This window comes from Lathamus discolor, chromosome 12, assembly GCF_037157495.1.
Source record: "Lathamus discolor isolate bLatDis1 chromosome 12, bLatDis1.hap1, whole genome shotgun sequence".
NCBI lineage: Eukaryota > Metazoa > Chordata > Aves > Psittaciformes > Psittacidae > Lathamus > Lathamus discolor.
In genome coordinates this window covers 6,181,653-6,198,025 of record NC_088895.1, presented here as the reverse complement: position 1 = coordinate 6,198,025, position 16,373 = coordinate 6,181,653, and the positions used below count along the sequence as shown (strand labels likewise).

General features: G+C 41.3%; 1 protein-coding gene across 2 annotated transcripts; it reads right to left on the bottom strand.

Annotated features, from left to right (window-relative positions):
• Positions 1-291: 291 nt before the first annotated feature.
• Positions 292-15,027, bottom strand: TOP3B (DNA topoisomerase III beta). 2 transcript variants are annotated; one of them, XM_065693218.1, is made up of 18 exons: positions 14,946-15,027; positions 14,477-14,644; positions 13,634-13,765; positions 12,475-12,581; positions 10,700-10,774; positions 9,623-9,819; positions 8,702-8,858; positions 7,518-7,631; positions 6,528-6,618; positions 6,058-6,212; positions 5,734-5,839; positions 5,351-5,497; positions 4,470-4,643; positions 3,545-3,673; positions 3,138-3,287; positions 2,619-2,719; positions 2,177-2,378; positions 292-809 (listed from the first exon to the last, which is right to left on the bottom strand). In XM_065693218.1, exons 2-18 carry the CDS (start codon positions 14,544-14,546, stop codon positions 328-330), a joined length of 2,589 nt encoding a protein of 862 aa, XP_065549290.1. In that variant the 5' UTR covers positions 14,547-14,644; positions 14,946-15,027; the 3' UTR covers positions 292-327. The 2 variants fall into 2 exon arrangements, with proteins under 2 accessions (XP_065549290.1, XP_065549289.1); XM_065693217.1 differs by lacking the exon at positions 14,946-15,027 and adding an exon at positions 14,778-14,937.
• Positions 15,028-16,373: the final 1,346 nt, after the last annotated feature.

Genomic DNA, 16,373 nt, shown 5'->3' with positions numbered 1-16,373 from the left:
GGCACTTGAACTGTTGACAAAAGCCTCAGAAATTATGGAAGAGGAAAATTTCATCTTCTTTCTATCAACCACAGGTAACAGTCTTGCCTCCCTACTGTTTGTGAGCTCTACTTGGACCAATGAATTCCAATTAAAAGCTTAAAGGCTTACTCAGTTATAAACTTATCATCCAGAAGAATTTGTTTTGTGATTAAGTCAAGGCATACAACAACATAAGGTGTTTAACTTTTCTAAGAACACAAAAGCAGTGGAGATCAAAACTACTTTAAAATGAACTTAAAGGGAAACAAATTTTTATAAGAAGTTTATTTTTCTGTTGTGTGCCCATTATACAAAGTAAGCAGCCAGAGCTGCCATTTTGTCCTTGGGTTTCTTTGGATTGAGTCTTCCTCCAGGCCTCCGGCCTTTACCTCTTCCTCGGCCTTGCCTTTTTCCTTGTCCCCCACGGTGCATGGGGTGCCTCATGGCTGCATGCTTCAGCTCCACCAGATCTTGAAACACGGGATCACAGAACACACAGCCTGAATGCTGGGTCTCACCCCCAGGTAAAGGAGATTTGGCTTTGTTAAAATCGACGTCCACAAGGGCTGCATCGCACAAGTCACAGGTCTCCGGCGACACTCGGACCTTGTGGGCATTCTCAAAGAAGTGCACAATCACATTGCATTTGTTGCAGGCCATCTTCCACTTGGGACCTGACGTCGAGTCCAGCACGAGAACCCCATTCTCACATTCAACGCACTGCCCAATTCCAAGCATGCTAAGAGAATGCTGGCACGTGGGGTGTGTGCATTCATTACAGCCCATTCCTGGTGGAAGAAGAGTAAAACCATACCACCAGGAAGCCTTTATATCACTACCCACAGCACCCAGTTTGGAGGAAGTGAGACACAGAAGTCAGAGACAGCTTAGTATACTACAGGTTTTCTAAATCACTAAAGAATGGAGCGACTCCCCAAATGCCAACTTGCCTTTTCATAGATTCAGAATATTTCCTTGCTCAAAATTTCTTCTATAATTGCTTTCAGAATTGCCAGATACTGCCACTGTACAGGCAGTCTGGACACATTAGTGATGAAAACTATGTTTTCAATTGAAATGTATGCCTCCTAACTGCTATTTCATACTTGCCCATACACTGTTAGTACAAGACATTTTCAATTAAGAAAAATGGTAACAAAAAAATGCCATAAAGCTCCTGGTACTGAGCTTCAAAGACTATGTTAAGTAAGTTACCAAACTGCAACTTTGGAAACTGGTCTCAGTTACCAAACTGCAACTTTCACCCCTTCTTATATCCTTCAACAGCTTTAGACACACCATCTACCTCAGTATCAAAACACTCTCAAGACCTGGTGCTAATCTATAGTCCTATCTATAGCAAGCATACTCCAATTTGCAAAGTATCAGAATCCCAGTGTCTTTCACTGCAAACCAAGTGTTACAAAGGTCACCTCCTGTGCATGCACATAAATTAATTTCTTACTTCTTTCATAAAGAGAAAAAGAAAGTATTCAGAAGTGAGTTAACTAATAAATTTTAGTAAGTTTGACGTGAGTTTTAGGTATCCGCAACCTAATTTGAACAGCGCTTTATATTAAGCAACACTGATTAACATAAAAAGGACATGGAACTGCTGGAACAAGTCCAGAGGAGGGCCACGAGGATATTCAGGGGACTGGAGCACCTCCCATATGAAGACAGGCTGAGGAAGTTGGGGCTGTTCAGCCTGGACAAGAGAAGGCTGCGTGGGGACCTCATAGCAGCCTTCCAGTATCTGAAGGAGGCCTATAGGGATGCTGGGGAGGGACTCTTCATCAGGGACTGTAGTGACAGGACAAGGGGTAACAGGTTCAAACTTAAACAGGGGAAGTTTAAATTGGATCTAAGGAGGAAATTCTTTCCTGTTAGGGTGGTGAGACACTGGAATCGGTTGCCCAGGGAGGTTGTGAGTGCTCCATCCCCGGCAGTGTTCAAGGCCAGGTTGGACGTAGCCTTGGGTGGCATGGTTTAGTGTGAGGTGTCCCTGCCCATGGCAGGGGGGTTGGAACTAGATGATCTTGAGGTCCTTTCCAACCCTAACTATTCTATGATTCTATGATTAAAAACTACTGTATAGACTGCATCTAATCTATTTCAAGGGAGGTCGTTCCCTGCATGTTTACAGAATTCCTACCTTTTTTCATGTCCCTGAAGGGAGGATGGTTGTAACAGTATGGACACAGTGGGTAGCTCTTTCCTCTGGATCCAGACGACCACAGCACCAGCTCAAAGTCATCTAGTGGGCAACGCAACTCTTTGTAGAGTTTAATGGTACCATTCTGTGGGAGACTGTAGGTGTCATCACAGTGGGAGCAGTGCAGACGACTTGGCTTGGCCTGGAAATAGAATATAAGTCTCCTGAACAACAGTAATGTCAATAAGGTTCACAACTTCCAGTAAATCTCAGTGGGGCTGCTCATTAGTTTGTTCCCCATGGAAAAGCTCCATTGGGTTTTTTGTTTTAGAAATGCCCTCTTGACAACCACACTTGAATCCAAATTCAGTAATGGAAAAGGGGTTTCTATTCAATGCTCCCAGCAAGCGAAATTTAAACTCTAAGCATGAGGTGAAGTTACCTGAATATACTTCATGAAGCGATGGCATTTACCACAGCGGGAAAGAGGTTTACCAGTGGCAGCTAACGGTGAAAAAGACACTTCCATCAGTTCATCCATACCTGTGAAAGAGAGAATCACGCATGTTAAAATTCTAGTTCTTACAAGGAAACCTTGCACAAAAATCATCTACAAAACCTGTGAAGTGAGAATATTTTATTCACAATGCTTTCCCTTGTTTACAAAGACTTTTAAACACACAGTGTTTTGCACTGAGCATGCACAAACACACAAGGTTAATTATTTCAGCTAGTCTAAAGTTTTCAACAACTCAAAACTACACATCACAAAATAAATCTGAAGTAGAGTTTGGAGCCATAATTCAGTCCATTTCCTTTTGGAGAGCCACTTAATCTAACTGGGAACTTCCAGTTCTGACAGAACTTTTCAGTAAGCCTAAACCTCCGAAAGCAACCTAATGTATAAGTATTTTGTACTAGCATCTTTGCAATAATTAAGTAATTGTAGGTGAAGTTTTACCTGCAATAGAATCCACAAAGTAGTGGAATTTCCTTTTGAAAATGTCAAGGGTGTGCTCCAGGACCTGATGATAATTTGCTTTACCCAGAGCTATTAAGTTGAGCTGCTTCTCCACAGCACTGCGGATTGTAGGAAGAACCAATTCTGCATCTAACAGAAAATCAGAGACAGCAGCAACAGAAAAACAGCAATGAAAGATCAAAATATGGGGATAGCAAACTGTCCTTACATAAACTGACATCTGAATAAACAAACAAGTTTTAATTATTACACTCTTTGGAATTAGAAATACTTTCTTAGATGCATCATTTGAGACAGAAATGCTAGTTATACAGGGGCAATAGCCCTTAACATACTGAAGGGAAAAGAAGGGTAAGAGGATGGAAAGCGAAGAGCATTTAACTGACCTATTTTGTAATAACCATGAACCAGAACAATGCCAAGGTTTGTAGGCTTTAGTCTCCGACCACTCTCCACTGTGACATAGTTTCGCTGGCAAATGTTGTTGATGTGGACTGGAATACTTGCATCAGTTCCTGGTGCACAAAAGAGAACAATATATCCATCCTAAAAAAAAAGTCTTCATTGAATTACTCACTTCTGACTTCCCTGGGTTTATGTCAAACTGTAGGGCTCCTGAGACTGTTTAAAATTCAGGAACTTTTTTATAATAACCCACATCAGTGGGTAACTTCTCTCGCTAGTAATTCTTAGGTTCCTTTGCAGTTCTGAGAAGTCTGAAACATATATTTTAACCTTAAGCTTTTTGTCTCTTCCAAGGAATTACTATTAGGAATCACATACTCTCACATATCATTTATTCTGGAAAAACACAGTGGAGTAAAAGACTATGTGTGTTTTGATCAGAAACATTTAGGAAAATGCATCAAAGGAAACAGGTCAGACTGAAAAAGAAATGTAGTATTATGGTAAATTATACAGTAAGATATATAAAGGACTACTGGAGCCAGCAAAGCTGAAGCAACTTGTAAACACAAGAATCGTTCCTAAGAATGGGGAGATGCATTCTTCCACATAACATCAGTTCTTTCTGACAGAGAAGTGACAAGGATGTGTTATGAAAGGATGCTGCTTTGGCCAGAAACCAGACATAAGGATAAGAAAAAGAAAGGAATGTGGGGGAAGAGACAATCTACCATCTGCTAAGAGGAGCTACGGACATTATGGTTTGAAGGGAGAAAGACATTATTACTGTACCTATTCAAACAAATACTGAAAAGTCGTTAACCAATGGAGACAGTTCAGAGCAGCGATTCAGACTCTCTGCACTCTTGGTGGATATAATTAAATGTAAGTTAAGCAAGTTCCTACCAATGCCATGCTTTTCCATCAGAGTGATAAGTTCTGCTTCTGTCAGGTAATCAGGAGGACTGGTTTGCTTTTCCAACAATTTTATTTCACCAACTGGAAAAAGATCTCCTTTCTCACAGTGGGGAAGGCTCTCTTCTAATGGGATGCTGTGCCATGGCATAATTTCTGTGAACCCTGGATGCAAAGAAACAAACAAACAAAAATAATGACAGCTTATCTTCGTAACTTTCAAAAGGAAAACATGGACTTCATTATACAGATCAAAGTTAAGAGGCTGTCTGCAATACCATGCAGAAAATATCTGAAACTGGGATTACTGAGGAAATAGAGTATCACGAGACAGTATCTCTCACCACACTGCATCAGATCTATTTTGTGCGTGACCTGAGTCAGGCTGATGATGGAAAAAAACCTAAACACTTTCCTTAAACGAAAGCACAGTGCCAGAAAGGATGGGAAGAGTTTCTTATAAAAGATACACAAATAGCAAGTCATATTAATGTAATAAGGACTATTGGACCAGCTTACCATGAAAAAATTTCAGTGGTGGTAATACATTCTTTTTACAAAGGCCCAAGAAAAAAAAGAAGTAAAATATGCCTTTGTGTAATTTATCCCCCAAAAGGCATTTGCTGCCTGTAAAAAGACTGGTCTTCACTGGCAAAAGTGGCATTAAGTTTTTGAGACTACTATATGAAAAGTAAGACTTTACCTATTGTAACTGAAGTATGAAAATGAAGATAAGTATTTGGTCTCTGGTCTTGATAGCTCAAAAAAATGCTTCATCTTTATATCCATTCAATGTATTAATGGAAGAAAACAAACCAACCAACCACAAACATGTATCTGTAGATAACTATTTACTCCCTGGTTAGGCTTACCTGGTGAAGTTACCACTTTTCCAATACATGTAAAACGTTCAGGGCCAATACTGAAAGAAATGGTGGTTTGTAGGTACTTGCAATCAGCGCTGACAGTGGCAATGAAATGCCTGGTTATATACTCATATAGTCGCCATCCATCTCCACCTGAGGAAAAACAACATCTTACCCATCTTTCCCTAGGTCAATTACAGAAAAGCAGAGCAGCTCTGAACTTCACTGTCATGAGAAGTTTAAGTTAGGGTAAAGCCTGCTCTCTTCTCTTACTGCCATTCAAATAAATCTATTTTCTATTGAAACTCAGGGATTTTCAAACTGGCTCCTATACGTCTAGGAAATAGTTTGCTCACATAGTGTCCTAACACTACTGAATCTGTCTATACCTAGTTCTGCTTCTGTTGCAGCTCTCATTGGGGTGATGGGAGGATGGTCTCCTGCATCATGGCCTTTCCTTGGACGGTTAATGCCATCTGATAGCAATGCTTTTACCTGTGCGAAGAGACAGAAAACAGGCTGGCTGAAATGGATACTGCTCTCTCTTAGCAGGTTAAGAAACTTTTCAGATGAAATCCTTAACAATACAACATCCATAAATAAAAGCCACTATAGATATTTATTGTTTCTCAAGACCTATATGAAGTAAGACACATTCTAAAACACAGACTAGAGAATGACCTCTTAGTACAGGTTTTGCTTTGTGTACTCACAGTTTCTGCCCAGTAAGGATTATTGGCTTGTTGTCTCAAACATCCTTTCAAGTCAAAGTTTTCTGGATAATGGGTAGTTTCTGTTCGAGGGTAGCTAATATAACCCTGAGTATAAAGACGCTCTGCTATTTGCATGGCGTGTTGTGGACCCATTCCTAAGATGGAATAGGAGGAAACAAAAATCATCTACACACCACTGCAATTATAATTTGTTTGCTGCATCTGAAAGTATACCTTATTAAAGCATTTACATAAACCATGGTTTGTCCTTTCCATCAGGCTTTTGTCGCCTTGACCTTACCAAACATTTCACTTTTGACAAGCTTTCTAAACTTGGTCCCTCCCCCAGAATGATGTGTTATAGGGAGAGGAAGGTATAAACTATATTTGATATATCCTTGATTACTTAGTCTGAAAAGCCAAAACATTTTGTTTTAAAACAGTATGAACATCTGAGCTTTTACACATACCTAAAGCAGCACTGGCCACTCGTAGCATTTCTACTGTGTTCAGAGCCAGTGGTCTCTGCTTCACCTTCTCTTTTTTACTCACAGATTCTACCTAGAAAATAGGATTTTCCCAATAAAAGTTTTGAAGTTTGATAACTGGTAAATGTATAATTTCAATCATGCCTGTAAACATGTGGCATTCCTACCATTACCTGTTCTTGACATAGCTGTGGGTTTGTTTTTCTTAAACAGTAACCACCAATATTTTTTACTTTAGAAAATCTGACTGGAGTAATTTTACCAAATTCTGAAGTTACAGTCCTAAGGTCCCCTTGTGCTATGGACTACATCAGGCCTATAACTGGGAATGCAACAAGGTAGCTTATTGCTATCTTTGCTTCCCATTTACCTCAGCAGCACATATTTTCAGTGCTACAAGGATTTAGTGTTTATTACAAGTAATGGTCCTAACTATAAGAATCCAGATTTTTAAAAGCTTCATGCACTCTTTGAACCTCGATGGCTCTAAGCACTTAAATCCAAGCATACTGTCAAACAAGTATTGAACAGAGCAGAATGGGAAGTTAATTGGCTGTAAAGACTGTACCATACATGTGATTAAAAATTTAACTATGGGAATATTGTCCTAGAAGTAATTAAATTCCGATTTATACAATGACTCATGGGAAATAAGAGGCCTGCTTGGAGAGATCTGAACAATATTTCTTAGCAGGTTTAGTAATGAAGACTTCCTATCATAAGCGATGGTAATTTCCAAAGTCAGTATTAAGAAAGGGCTTCTGCTAAGATGGTCACACAAACATAATATGAACTACAGTAAAAAAATTTCTTGCCTTTTATTCTCACTTATACAAATTAATACAGTAAAAACCAAAATACACGTATTTTACACTCTTCTTTAAAAAAACAACAAAAAAAACCCCAACATGCAGCCAATGAAATATCAAATAGTATTTCCTGTATAGGAAATATGGCTTGACTGACGCTTACCTTTGCTTCTTTTGACATCTTTGTTATATTCAGGAACATTTGGGCAATCTCACGATCAAACACCCTCACTCTATCCCAATCTAAAGTGAGAGAACTTTCTTTTTCAGGGTTCACCTATTGGACAAAATAAAAAATATTAATTCCCACCAAGTCTCTTCCCAGAAGTGTGAAAATGCACGTTTCCAACAATAACCCAGCAAGAAAATTCTAGTAATACCTGTACTAGGGCACAAGTGCTTCACACACACACTTGTACTCTTTCTTTTTTACAGGGGCTTTTGAGAAAGATGAAGTACTTTGAGTTCTGGGGTCAGGGGCATGATTGGAAGTTAACTGCAGTTAACCAAGATGCTATTCTTGGGGTTAGTGCTGAAATGGACAGAAACTCAAAGTTTACAATTTTGAATTGGCAAAATCAGTCATTTGTATTAAACTGTAACTAGATCATATTTTAAACCCCATGTACAAAAATGAATATGAAGCAGCCCACATGAGTACAAAACTCCCTGAAAACAGGCACCAAATACTTCTTAGCATGACGCACGAGATGCATCAGAAAAAAGATGACAGCGGACACCAGATTTCATCTTTTTTTATGTTGAAGTCTAAAAATGGCTATTTCTTACCACCCATCCCTTATTTAAAAAATCCTTGTGATCACATGCAGTAAACCCATGTTGGTTTGCTCTCAGAGCTTGGACAGCAGCAAGGCTGTAAAACTGCTATAAGCTGCCAAAGTACTCAGAGGAATCAACTGCCAATTAACACAATGAGCATTTTATTTGCTTTAAAATTCCAATACTCAGCAATGCCAGTGTTTGTTGGCAGCCTAATTAATTCCTGCATTCAAATTAACAACACAGTCAATCCAAGGACCCCAGGGAACAAAAGAAAACCATCTTAAGTAGTCTTGTTGGCTGAGCCCAAGCTTAGATGGTTAGCACTGAAGAATTCTTATAAGGAGCAGACAATAACAACTTTAATGCAAAACTGACATCCTGGAATCTGTTCTCGAGAGAGTGCTGACACCCATGGGAACTGAATGGGAACAGAGGAGTAAACTGTGGGCATTGTGAATTCTTGTCAGCAGCTACAAATTTATGAATGAACAAAATAAAATATAAATGCATTTCCTTGGTAAAAATACATGTTCCTCATACAAAAACAAGTACTGTAAAACTTACTTTAGCTTGCAAGACCCAATACGTCTCAGGCTTAAATGACTGGATTTTGTCATGCCTTTCAACACAGAATCCAAGTGTTGGGGTCTGACATGGCCCAAAGGAGATGAGGGAGCTGTCTAAATTCCCGTATTTCCCCTGAAAATATTTGGTCTGAAACCTAAGACAGGAAAAAAAACCCAAGAACATTAATAGCCTCATTCCCCTGAAATATTTATTTGTCTGTGTATAAAATTTTTCAGTTTGGTGCTGGCAATTAGCTACTCTAGTTCCAAGATATATTTAGTGGTGTGCTGGGTTTGAAGAAAATCAACACCAGCACTGCCATAGTAGCTGGTACAGGGCTGTTTTGGATTTGTGCTGAAAACAGTGTTGATAAATCAGGAATGGTTCAGTCATTGCTGAGCAGTGTTGACACACAGCCAAGGCTCCTCACCCCACCTCACCAGAGAGCAGGCTGGGGGTGCTCAAGGAGCTGGGAGGGGACATAGCCAGGATAGCTGATGCCTACTGACCCAAGGGATATTCAAGACCATGGGACATCATGCTCAGCAATATAAAGCTGGAGAAAGAAGAAGGGAGTGTGACATTTGGAGTTACAGTGTTTTGTCTTCCCGAGTAACCATGATGGAGCTCTGCTTTTCTGGGGATGGCGGAATACCTGCCTGCAGATGGGAAATGGGGAATCAATCCCTCGGTTTGCTTTGCTTGCACATGCAGCTTTTGCTTTACCTATTAAACTGCCTTTATCTCAACCCACCAATTTTTTCAGTATTACCCTTCTGATTCTCTCCCCCATCCATCAGGGTGAAAATGGGGGAGTGACTGCGTGGTGTTTAGCTGCTGGCAGGGGTTAAACCACAACAGTGGATAGAGCAGTATTCCTGACCCTGTCATGAAACTGTCTGTGATCCATGCTGTCACCTTGTAAATGCACAGCCAATCCTAAGATCCAGCTCCTGGCGGGCATCCACTGAAAGAGCTTCATTGCGATTGGGTTCTCCCAAGTGATTCATGGCATTGCAGATGTCTGTGTCAGTAATGGAACTGAATTTAGCTCTATAAATCGTCCTTTCGCTGCTACGAGGTTTGTTCATAACAGGAAGAACAGCATCGAGAACCTAATGAAGATCAGAAGCATATTTAAGAGTATTTGAAAGATAAGGGCATCAGTTTTTGTCTCTAAAGAAAAAAACTCCAAAATATTTGCTTATACATAAACACTTTCTTAATTCAGTAAGATGTCATGCCAACACACTGACTGATAAGCAAGAACAGTACTTGTCTATACACTCAGAAGTGTATTAAGAGTTAGTAAAACTCAAGGATTTATTTATCAAATAGCAACTGCTGGAAATGAAGCACTATTCTTAGCTGAGTGCAAAAACATTCACTAGTGCAGCTGCAGCACCTTTTGGTGAATAAGTATTGGTTTCTCTCTGGGTTTATCCTATGTACTGCCAGAACCCAGTTATGATGCAATGGTATTTAAAGAACTTCAAACAATTACTTGATCAGATGTGCTTCTTTAACACTTTTAATATAGACTTCTGGGAACAGGATGCTAATAAAGTATCTTTGCGCACCAAAGTTTTATTTCTAAACCTTTCATGTACAGAGTCCAAATTCCTGCAGTAAACCTATGGTTAGAAGTGGCCTCTATGCTCAAAAGTGTCTAACTGCTTAATGAACAAAAGGTAACGGAGATGAAGTTCTATAAGGACAGCAAAATAACTACCCCAGCTGTGAAATACAGATCAATTCTCAAAGCACTGGAATGTTCTAACATTTACGAAACCTTATCTCAGATGAGCAACATCTATTAAATTGATTTATACTCCTTAACTGACATCTCAAGAATTTAAAAGCACATGAGTTTCTCCACCAAGGCCCTCCATGCCTTTAAAACTTAATCACTTAGATTTTTACTGTATATTCATAAAACAATACCAATAGACAAATATATTACAGTATTATAAGTCTTTAAAATGGAAATCTTACTTCAAAACAGATGTTTTCTCCTTCCTTATCACAATCCAACCACAAGACAATACAATCACAGCCTCTTCCCTCCACCTGTGAGAAAAAAATAGCACAAATTTTCAGCAACTCAAAGACAGACCTATCTCCTCACTAACTGTATACTTTTTGTTTATACTATAAAAGTACTAGAGATAATTTACTTGGTGCAAAAAGGATTGGAAGAATATAGCAGAAGTGACAAGTCTGCAGGTACTTAAACAGAAGTCTGCCTATGAGACGCTTTTCTACAGGACCTGAAAAATTCAGCGTAGCTCTACAGCAGTGGAATTCTCCGGGAACTGCCACAGCTGGTGCACGCAGTCTTGGGCATGGTCCCTTCCCCTTTCAGTGCCTTAATTTCCACATCATTATAAACAAACAAACAACCAAGAGAAACACTTTCCTAGTTCATAAAGATACCAGAAAGTCTAAATTTATCTGACAGAAATTAGTTTTACACCACATACACTTTCAGAAAGAATATTATTTTGTAAAAACAACCAAGCTACTACTTTCCTCTCAGAGGGGTGCATGTGAAGAATGAACAAGAACCAACACAGACTTATAGAAGGCATTTACAAGCTAAGCCTTGCACTTGCTGTTAAGAAGCAAAACATGCATCCAACGGTTTGAGAAGCAGGATATCAGCAGCTGAAAAACCTCAGAAGGCAGAGTGAATTCAACAAAGATGTCAAGAGAGTGTAAGAACCAGTAAAATTAATAAAACAGATCTCAACATGACGAAAAGCTGCTTCCTCAGGGCAGTATGTAGGAACATACTCATTTCTTTTTGATGCTAGAAATCTAGTATATTGTACAGCATATTGCCAAACACTGCCCACTTTTGGGAAGCAGGTGAATAACCTGCTAAATCCAACATTCAACAACCTGCAGCATGAGAAACACTACATTCAGACAGGCTGTCTGCCTCAGCAGGAGGAAGATATGTAAAAAATGATTCTTTAAAACATCTGTTTTAAAGAAACATTGGAGGGTAATGCCAGAGGAATCTCTCCTTTAGAGGAGGCATTACCTGTTAGAGGAAGCGTTACCTGTCTCTCCTGTTAGACAGACATCATCCTCCAACAGAAAACTATCTGTTGTGAAGACAGACTCAGTTTTTCACTCTAGAACAAAGCAAACTGACCCAGGGCTGGAAGAGGGTTATAATCCTGGCTCTTACATAAAGCTAGCTAACTTGCAAGAATTGTTTTTGGAAAGCAAGGCAAATTCATAATTTTAAAATTACTAATAATTATTATTGCTTTCTAGAACCACAAAAGAATTTCCTTTCGTTTTCCTGACAGGGTAAAAATAGGTGTCACTTCTTTGTATCTAGAGGAAGAAAAAGAACAATGAATCTTTGAAGGTAGACAAGAGGTAACAGACAAACCGTACAAGATGTATCCCTTTAGGACAAGAGATAATGGCCTCAAGCTGCAATAGGGGAGGTTTATGTTGGATATCAGGAAAAACTTATTCACTGAGAGGATGATCAGGCATAGGAACAGGCTGCCCAGGGCAATGGTGGAATCACCATCCCTGGAAGTGTTCAAAAACCATGTAGATAAGGCCCTTTTAGTGACATGGTTTAGTGGCGGACTGGATAGTCCTGGGGTAAAGCTTGGACTTGGTGATCATAAACGTCTTCTCCAACCTATTTGATTCTATGATTCTATGAAATATGCTCCAGATTAAAGAAAAAAAATGCAAAGACAAGATTACTGTCAAACACTACAGCTAAGAAAGAATACCTGTAAAAATTTCACCATGGTCAGTTTTGGATTAGCTTCTTTCTTTTCTGTAGGAGCTTTGCTAAAAAGTTCTGCCGGATCCACTTTGTCCCAGCTGTTATATTTTCCTGAAAAGCAAAAGTATTTGAAGCAGAGCTGTAAATACATATTAAAAAACAACACCACAACAAACAAACAACAAATAACATTACCTTGCAAAACACCTGGCTTTCAAAAACTGTATTGGAAATTTCTCTACCCTAACACCTCTTGCTCTATTTTCTACCAACAACCCCCTTAGATTTCTACTGAATCAGAGCTATAATTTTAAAATGTGATATACAAAGAGGGGGTGAAAAAAAGAAGGAATATTACATGCCTTTCAGAAATGAGCTATTAAAACACCTTCTTTTGTACAATCAGCTGATCGGGCCAAAAGAAGGGAGCTATTTTTCCTTATCTCCACAGTGCATGCATAATGTGCACACTGCAGTCTGGTTTACTGTTCACTACTTTTATAGCCCATTATGTCTCAGCCATAAAGCATCTGTGTCACTTTCTCGTATCAATGCATTTGTTCATTTCCGTTTCTCTGAAGCAACCCTTAGTAATATTGCTTAGCAATTAGACAGAACCATACCTCTTCAAAGCAATGTGCAAATAACTTAAATTCAGTCCTCATAAAACTTGTGAGATAATTCTCATTCGAGGAAATAAGAGTAGTCACACGACCAGCCAACACTTCAAAGCAAGTTAGTAACAGGATTCTTTGTACATAATCCTCACCAGATCTCCATTTTGTAGTAAAATACTACAATGCTTCCAAGAATATCCTTTTAGATTCTGCATTCTTTGATCATCTTGCATCTGAAGTACTACAACATTTACCCAGGTAAGCAGATTGAGCCTCATCTCCCCTCATGTTCCAGGAGCATAATTCAGACACAGAAAAGACATGTGGCATGACTAAGAAGTCAGCCAGAAAACTAGAAACAAAAATCAAGGCCTGCTGACCACAGTCTTCTGATTCTCCTTTTCTCTCTGTTTTTGCCATCCTCCTCATCTTTCTACTTCTTTACTGAAAATTCTTCCTGAATCATTTCCTCAATCCATATTTTCCTATTACAAGTCCCTGACACCTCTACAACCGTATAAGTTAACACGTCTTACGAACAAATACCTATGAAATCCAGAGTCATGACGTGACCACATACGGATGTCATCTTGAAATGGGCACTCTGTCCTATAAATGATCCAGTGTACTCATGCACAGAGCATGCACCATTCAGTCCCTTGCGAGAGGACATGTTTCCTGTGAAAATAACACCACAAATATCAACAAGATTAAAAAAATCAAACTACAGACATAAGTTATTTCATAAGAAACTACATCCCCCCTTTTCCTTAGGCCTCATAGCTGGGATCTTCCTGATCACAAAATTCTACTCATTGATCAAGTTTTTACTTCAGTTAATTATTACTTTAGAATGCATACTTCATTTTCATTTCAAATAATTCAGTATCTCCTCCATCCTTCCCTTACCACCAGAAAATCCTTATAGAAATACACCAAGTTTTCTACACCAGTACAGTTAAAATCAACTCATTCTAATTTTTATAAAGTGTTATAAAACTATTTATCAAATCTTTACTATAGCTTCAAAAATCCCTGAACAGCAACTTGCGGCTTGACTGGTGTTTTCTATAAGCCTTATGCACTAACACATGCTACAGGTACATAAAATGCCAAGCCCAGCCTCTTTTATTCTTGAACTGAACAGGCATCAGCATGTGAACAGAATGTGAAGGGCAACTGAGTTCTTTCACGAACTGCACGCTGTCCCTCCCAGGTACCAAGTACCTGACCAGGTGTTTCTCAACCTCACTTCCCCTGCAGCAAAATTTGGTAACCTCTGGCCACGCAGTCTGCCTGTAGGCAACCAGGAGGTTATCTCCTCAGCGGGGCTGTGCGCTCCACTCTGCCACTGGCACAAGGCCTGACCCCGCAGGCTTTCCCTCCTACCTCTCGAGAGGATCTTGGCGATGGACTGCGCCAGAGAAGGCTTCTCCGCCACCATCAGAACAGTCTTCATTTTCAGCTCAGACACAACGTGCCGCGGCGCTTACCGGTGCGAGGAGGGGTTAGCGCGGATCGCGGCGCGCAGCTCACTACCGAGAGCCAGTCCCCAGCCTGAAGAGAGCACGGCACAGGTTTACCGCAAGCACACCTCCGGGGAAGCTAACGCGGACGCAAGGCCTGCCTCCGCCCTCCCCTCGGGGCTCCGCAGCTCCCGCTGCCCGGACCCGCCCCCCGAGAAGCCCACCGGGTAGAGCGGCGGACCCGCTCCAGCCTGAGCTGTCCCCCCCGCCCGAGCCGAGCCGAGCCGAGCCGTCCCGTCCCGTCCCGGTGCACCCCGCGGGCCGAAGGAGCCGCCCGGCGCGCTGAGGAGAAGCCGGGAGCAGCCCCGCTCCGGCCCCAGCCCGCTCCGCACCTCAGCAGGCAGCCATGGCCCGCTTGCACTGCCGGGTCACGGAACCGGAAGGCGCGGCTCACACACCCCCCCCTACAGCCGCTTCCTCCGCGCCCCCTGGCGGCTCGGAGGAGCGGCGGGGCTGCGTCCTTCGTGTGTCCCGGTTTATTCCAGGGACTTCAGCAGAGCCAAGGCTCGCCGCAGGATCGGGTGGGAGATGTGGAACCCAAAGCAGGAACACCAGGAAGCGCACCGCCACCGCTCCCTTCCCAAAGCCCACGCACAGCGCTCTGCCACCCGCAGCACCAGGCCTGTTTCGCACCCGCTGCCTCCCATTGCACTGCCTGTGCACGGATTCCTCCCCTCACTTCGAATTTATCCGCAAAGATGCACAGAAAATAGATGGCAAGCTTCTCTAAAAGGGTCCATGCACATGAATTATATCTGCTTTATTCAAGAGGCTGAAGCCAATGCACCTGTGCACAGTCTGTGATTATGTTCCTGGTTTCCGTAGGCTAAAAACGCTACAAATAGTCTCTGCCACTAACAGCATCTACTTCAGTGCCCCTGCACCTAGATGAGGTAACAGAAATAACATTAATTTTGTAACGATTCTTGGAAAAAATGCATTTTTTTTTGCACATTACGGTTTAGAGGAATGATGGTTTCTTACTTGAGCAGAAAGGGAAGGAAGGGAAAGGAGAGAGGGAGGGAAGGCCCAGGCAGCAGCACTGCCCTTCCTGGCCCACATTTCCCGGGAGGGGGCAAGGGCTGCCCCAGCTGCTGCTCCAGGGCACTGGGCCCTGCCAAGGAGGTTTTGTCAGGACCACAGCAGCTCCTGCCTCTGCTGCAGCCTCCAGCTCCTCCACATGTCCCAAAACCTTACTGTCAAGGCAAGTGCTACAGAGGGAACCCCCAAGTTAATGAGCTTTATAAAGCCCTGGTGGAGCTCAGCTGTCTGTTCTTACCCCTGTAGCATGCACCACTCACAGCCAATGTTTATAGCCCTTTTCCAAGAGCCACTCAGTGCCATACAAACCCAAAGGGAAGAGCCTGGGAAGCAGCCAGGATGCGGATGTGTATCAACCTCCCGCTGTCTGGAATAAAAAGACACTAATTCACCTTCAATTAGATTAGCAGACAATTAATAGATACCAAGTTACTAGTTAAAGAAAAATCAAAACAAACCCAGGCAATATCGAAGTTAGAACTCACTAAAACAAATGTGTTCTGCTGCTTCAGTGCCTAGTTCCCTTTGACATCTGGGGAACATCTGGAACAATCAGGAGACGAGTTAAAACCACGTCTTCAGATATGTCAGATACATATTTTTCAATTTCCTCTAGCAAAAGCCCTCTATGAAACCCAACCTTTCTTTTCTTTTCTTGTTGAACACCCAATGCAACATGCAAATTCAGGTGTGTACTTACCTGTGGAAGCACAGCTGGG

Coding starts and splice junctions, on each gene's coding strand:
- TOP3B (XM_065693218.1), bottom strand. CDS start 14,546: ATGAAGACTGTTCTGATGGTGGCGGAGAAGCCTTCTCTGGCGCAGTCC. Junction 13,766..14,476: donor CGCCAAGATCCTCTCGAGAG/GTAGGAGGGAAA, acceptor TTATTTTCACAG/GAAACATGTCCTCTCGCAAG. Junction 2,379..2,618: donor GCTTCATGAAGTATATTCAG/GTAACTTCACCT, acceptor TTCTATTTCCAG/GCCAAGCCAAGTCGTCTGCA.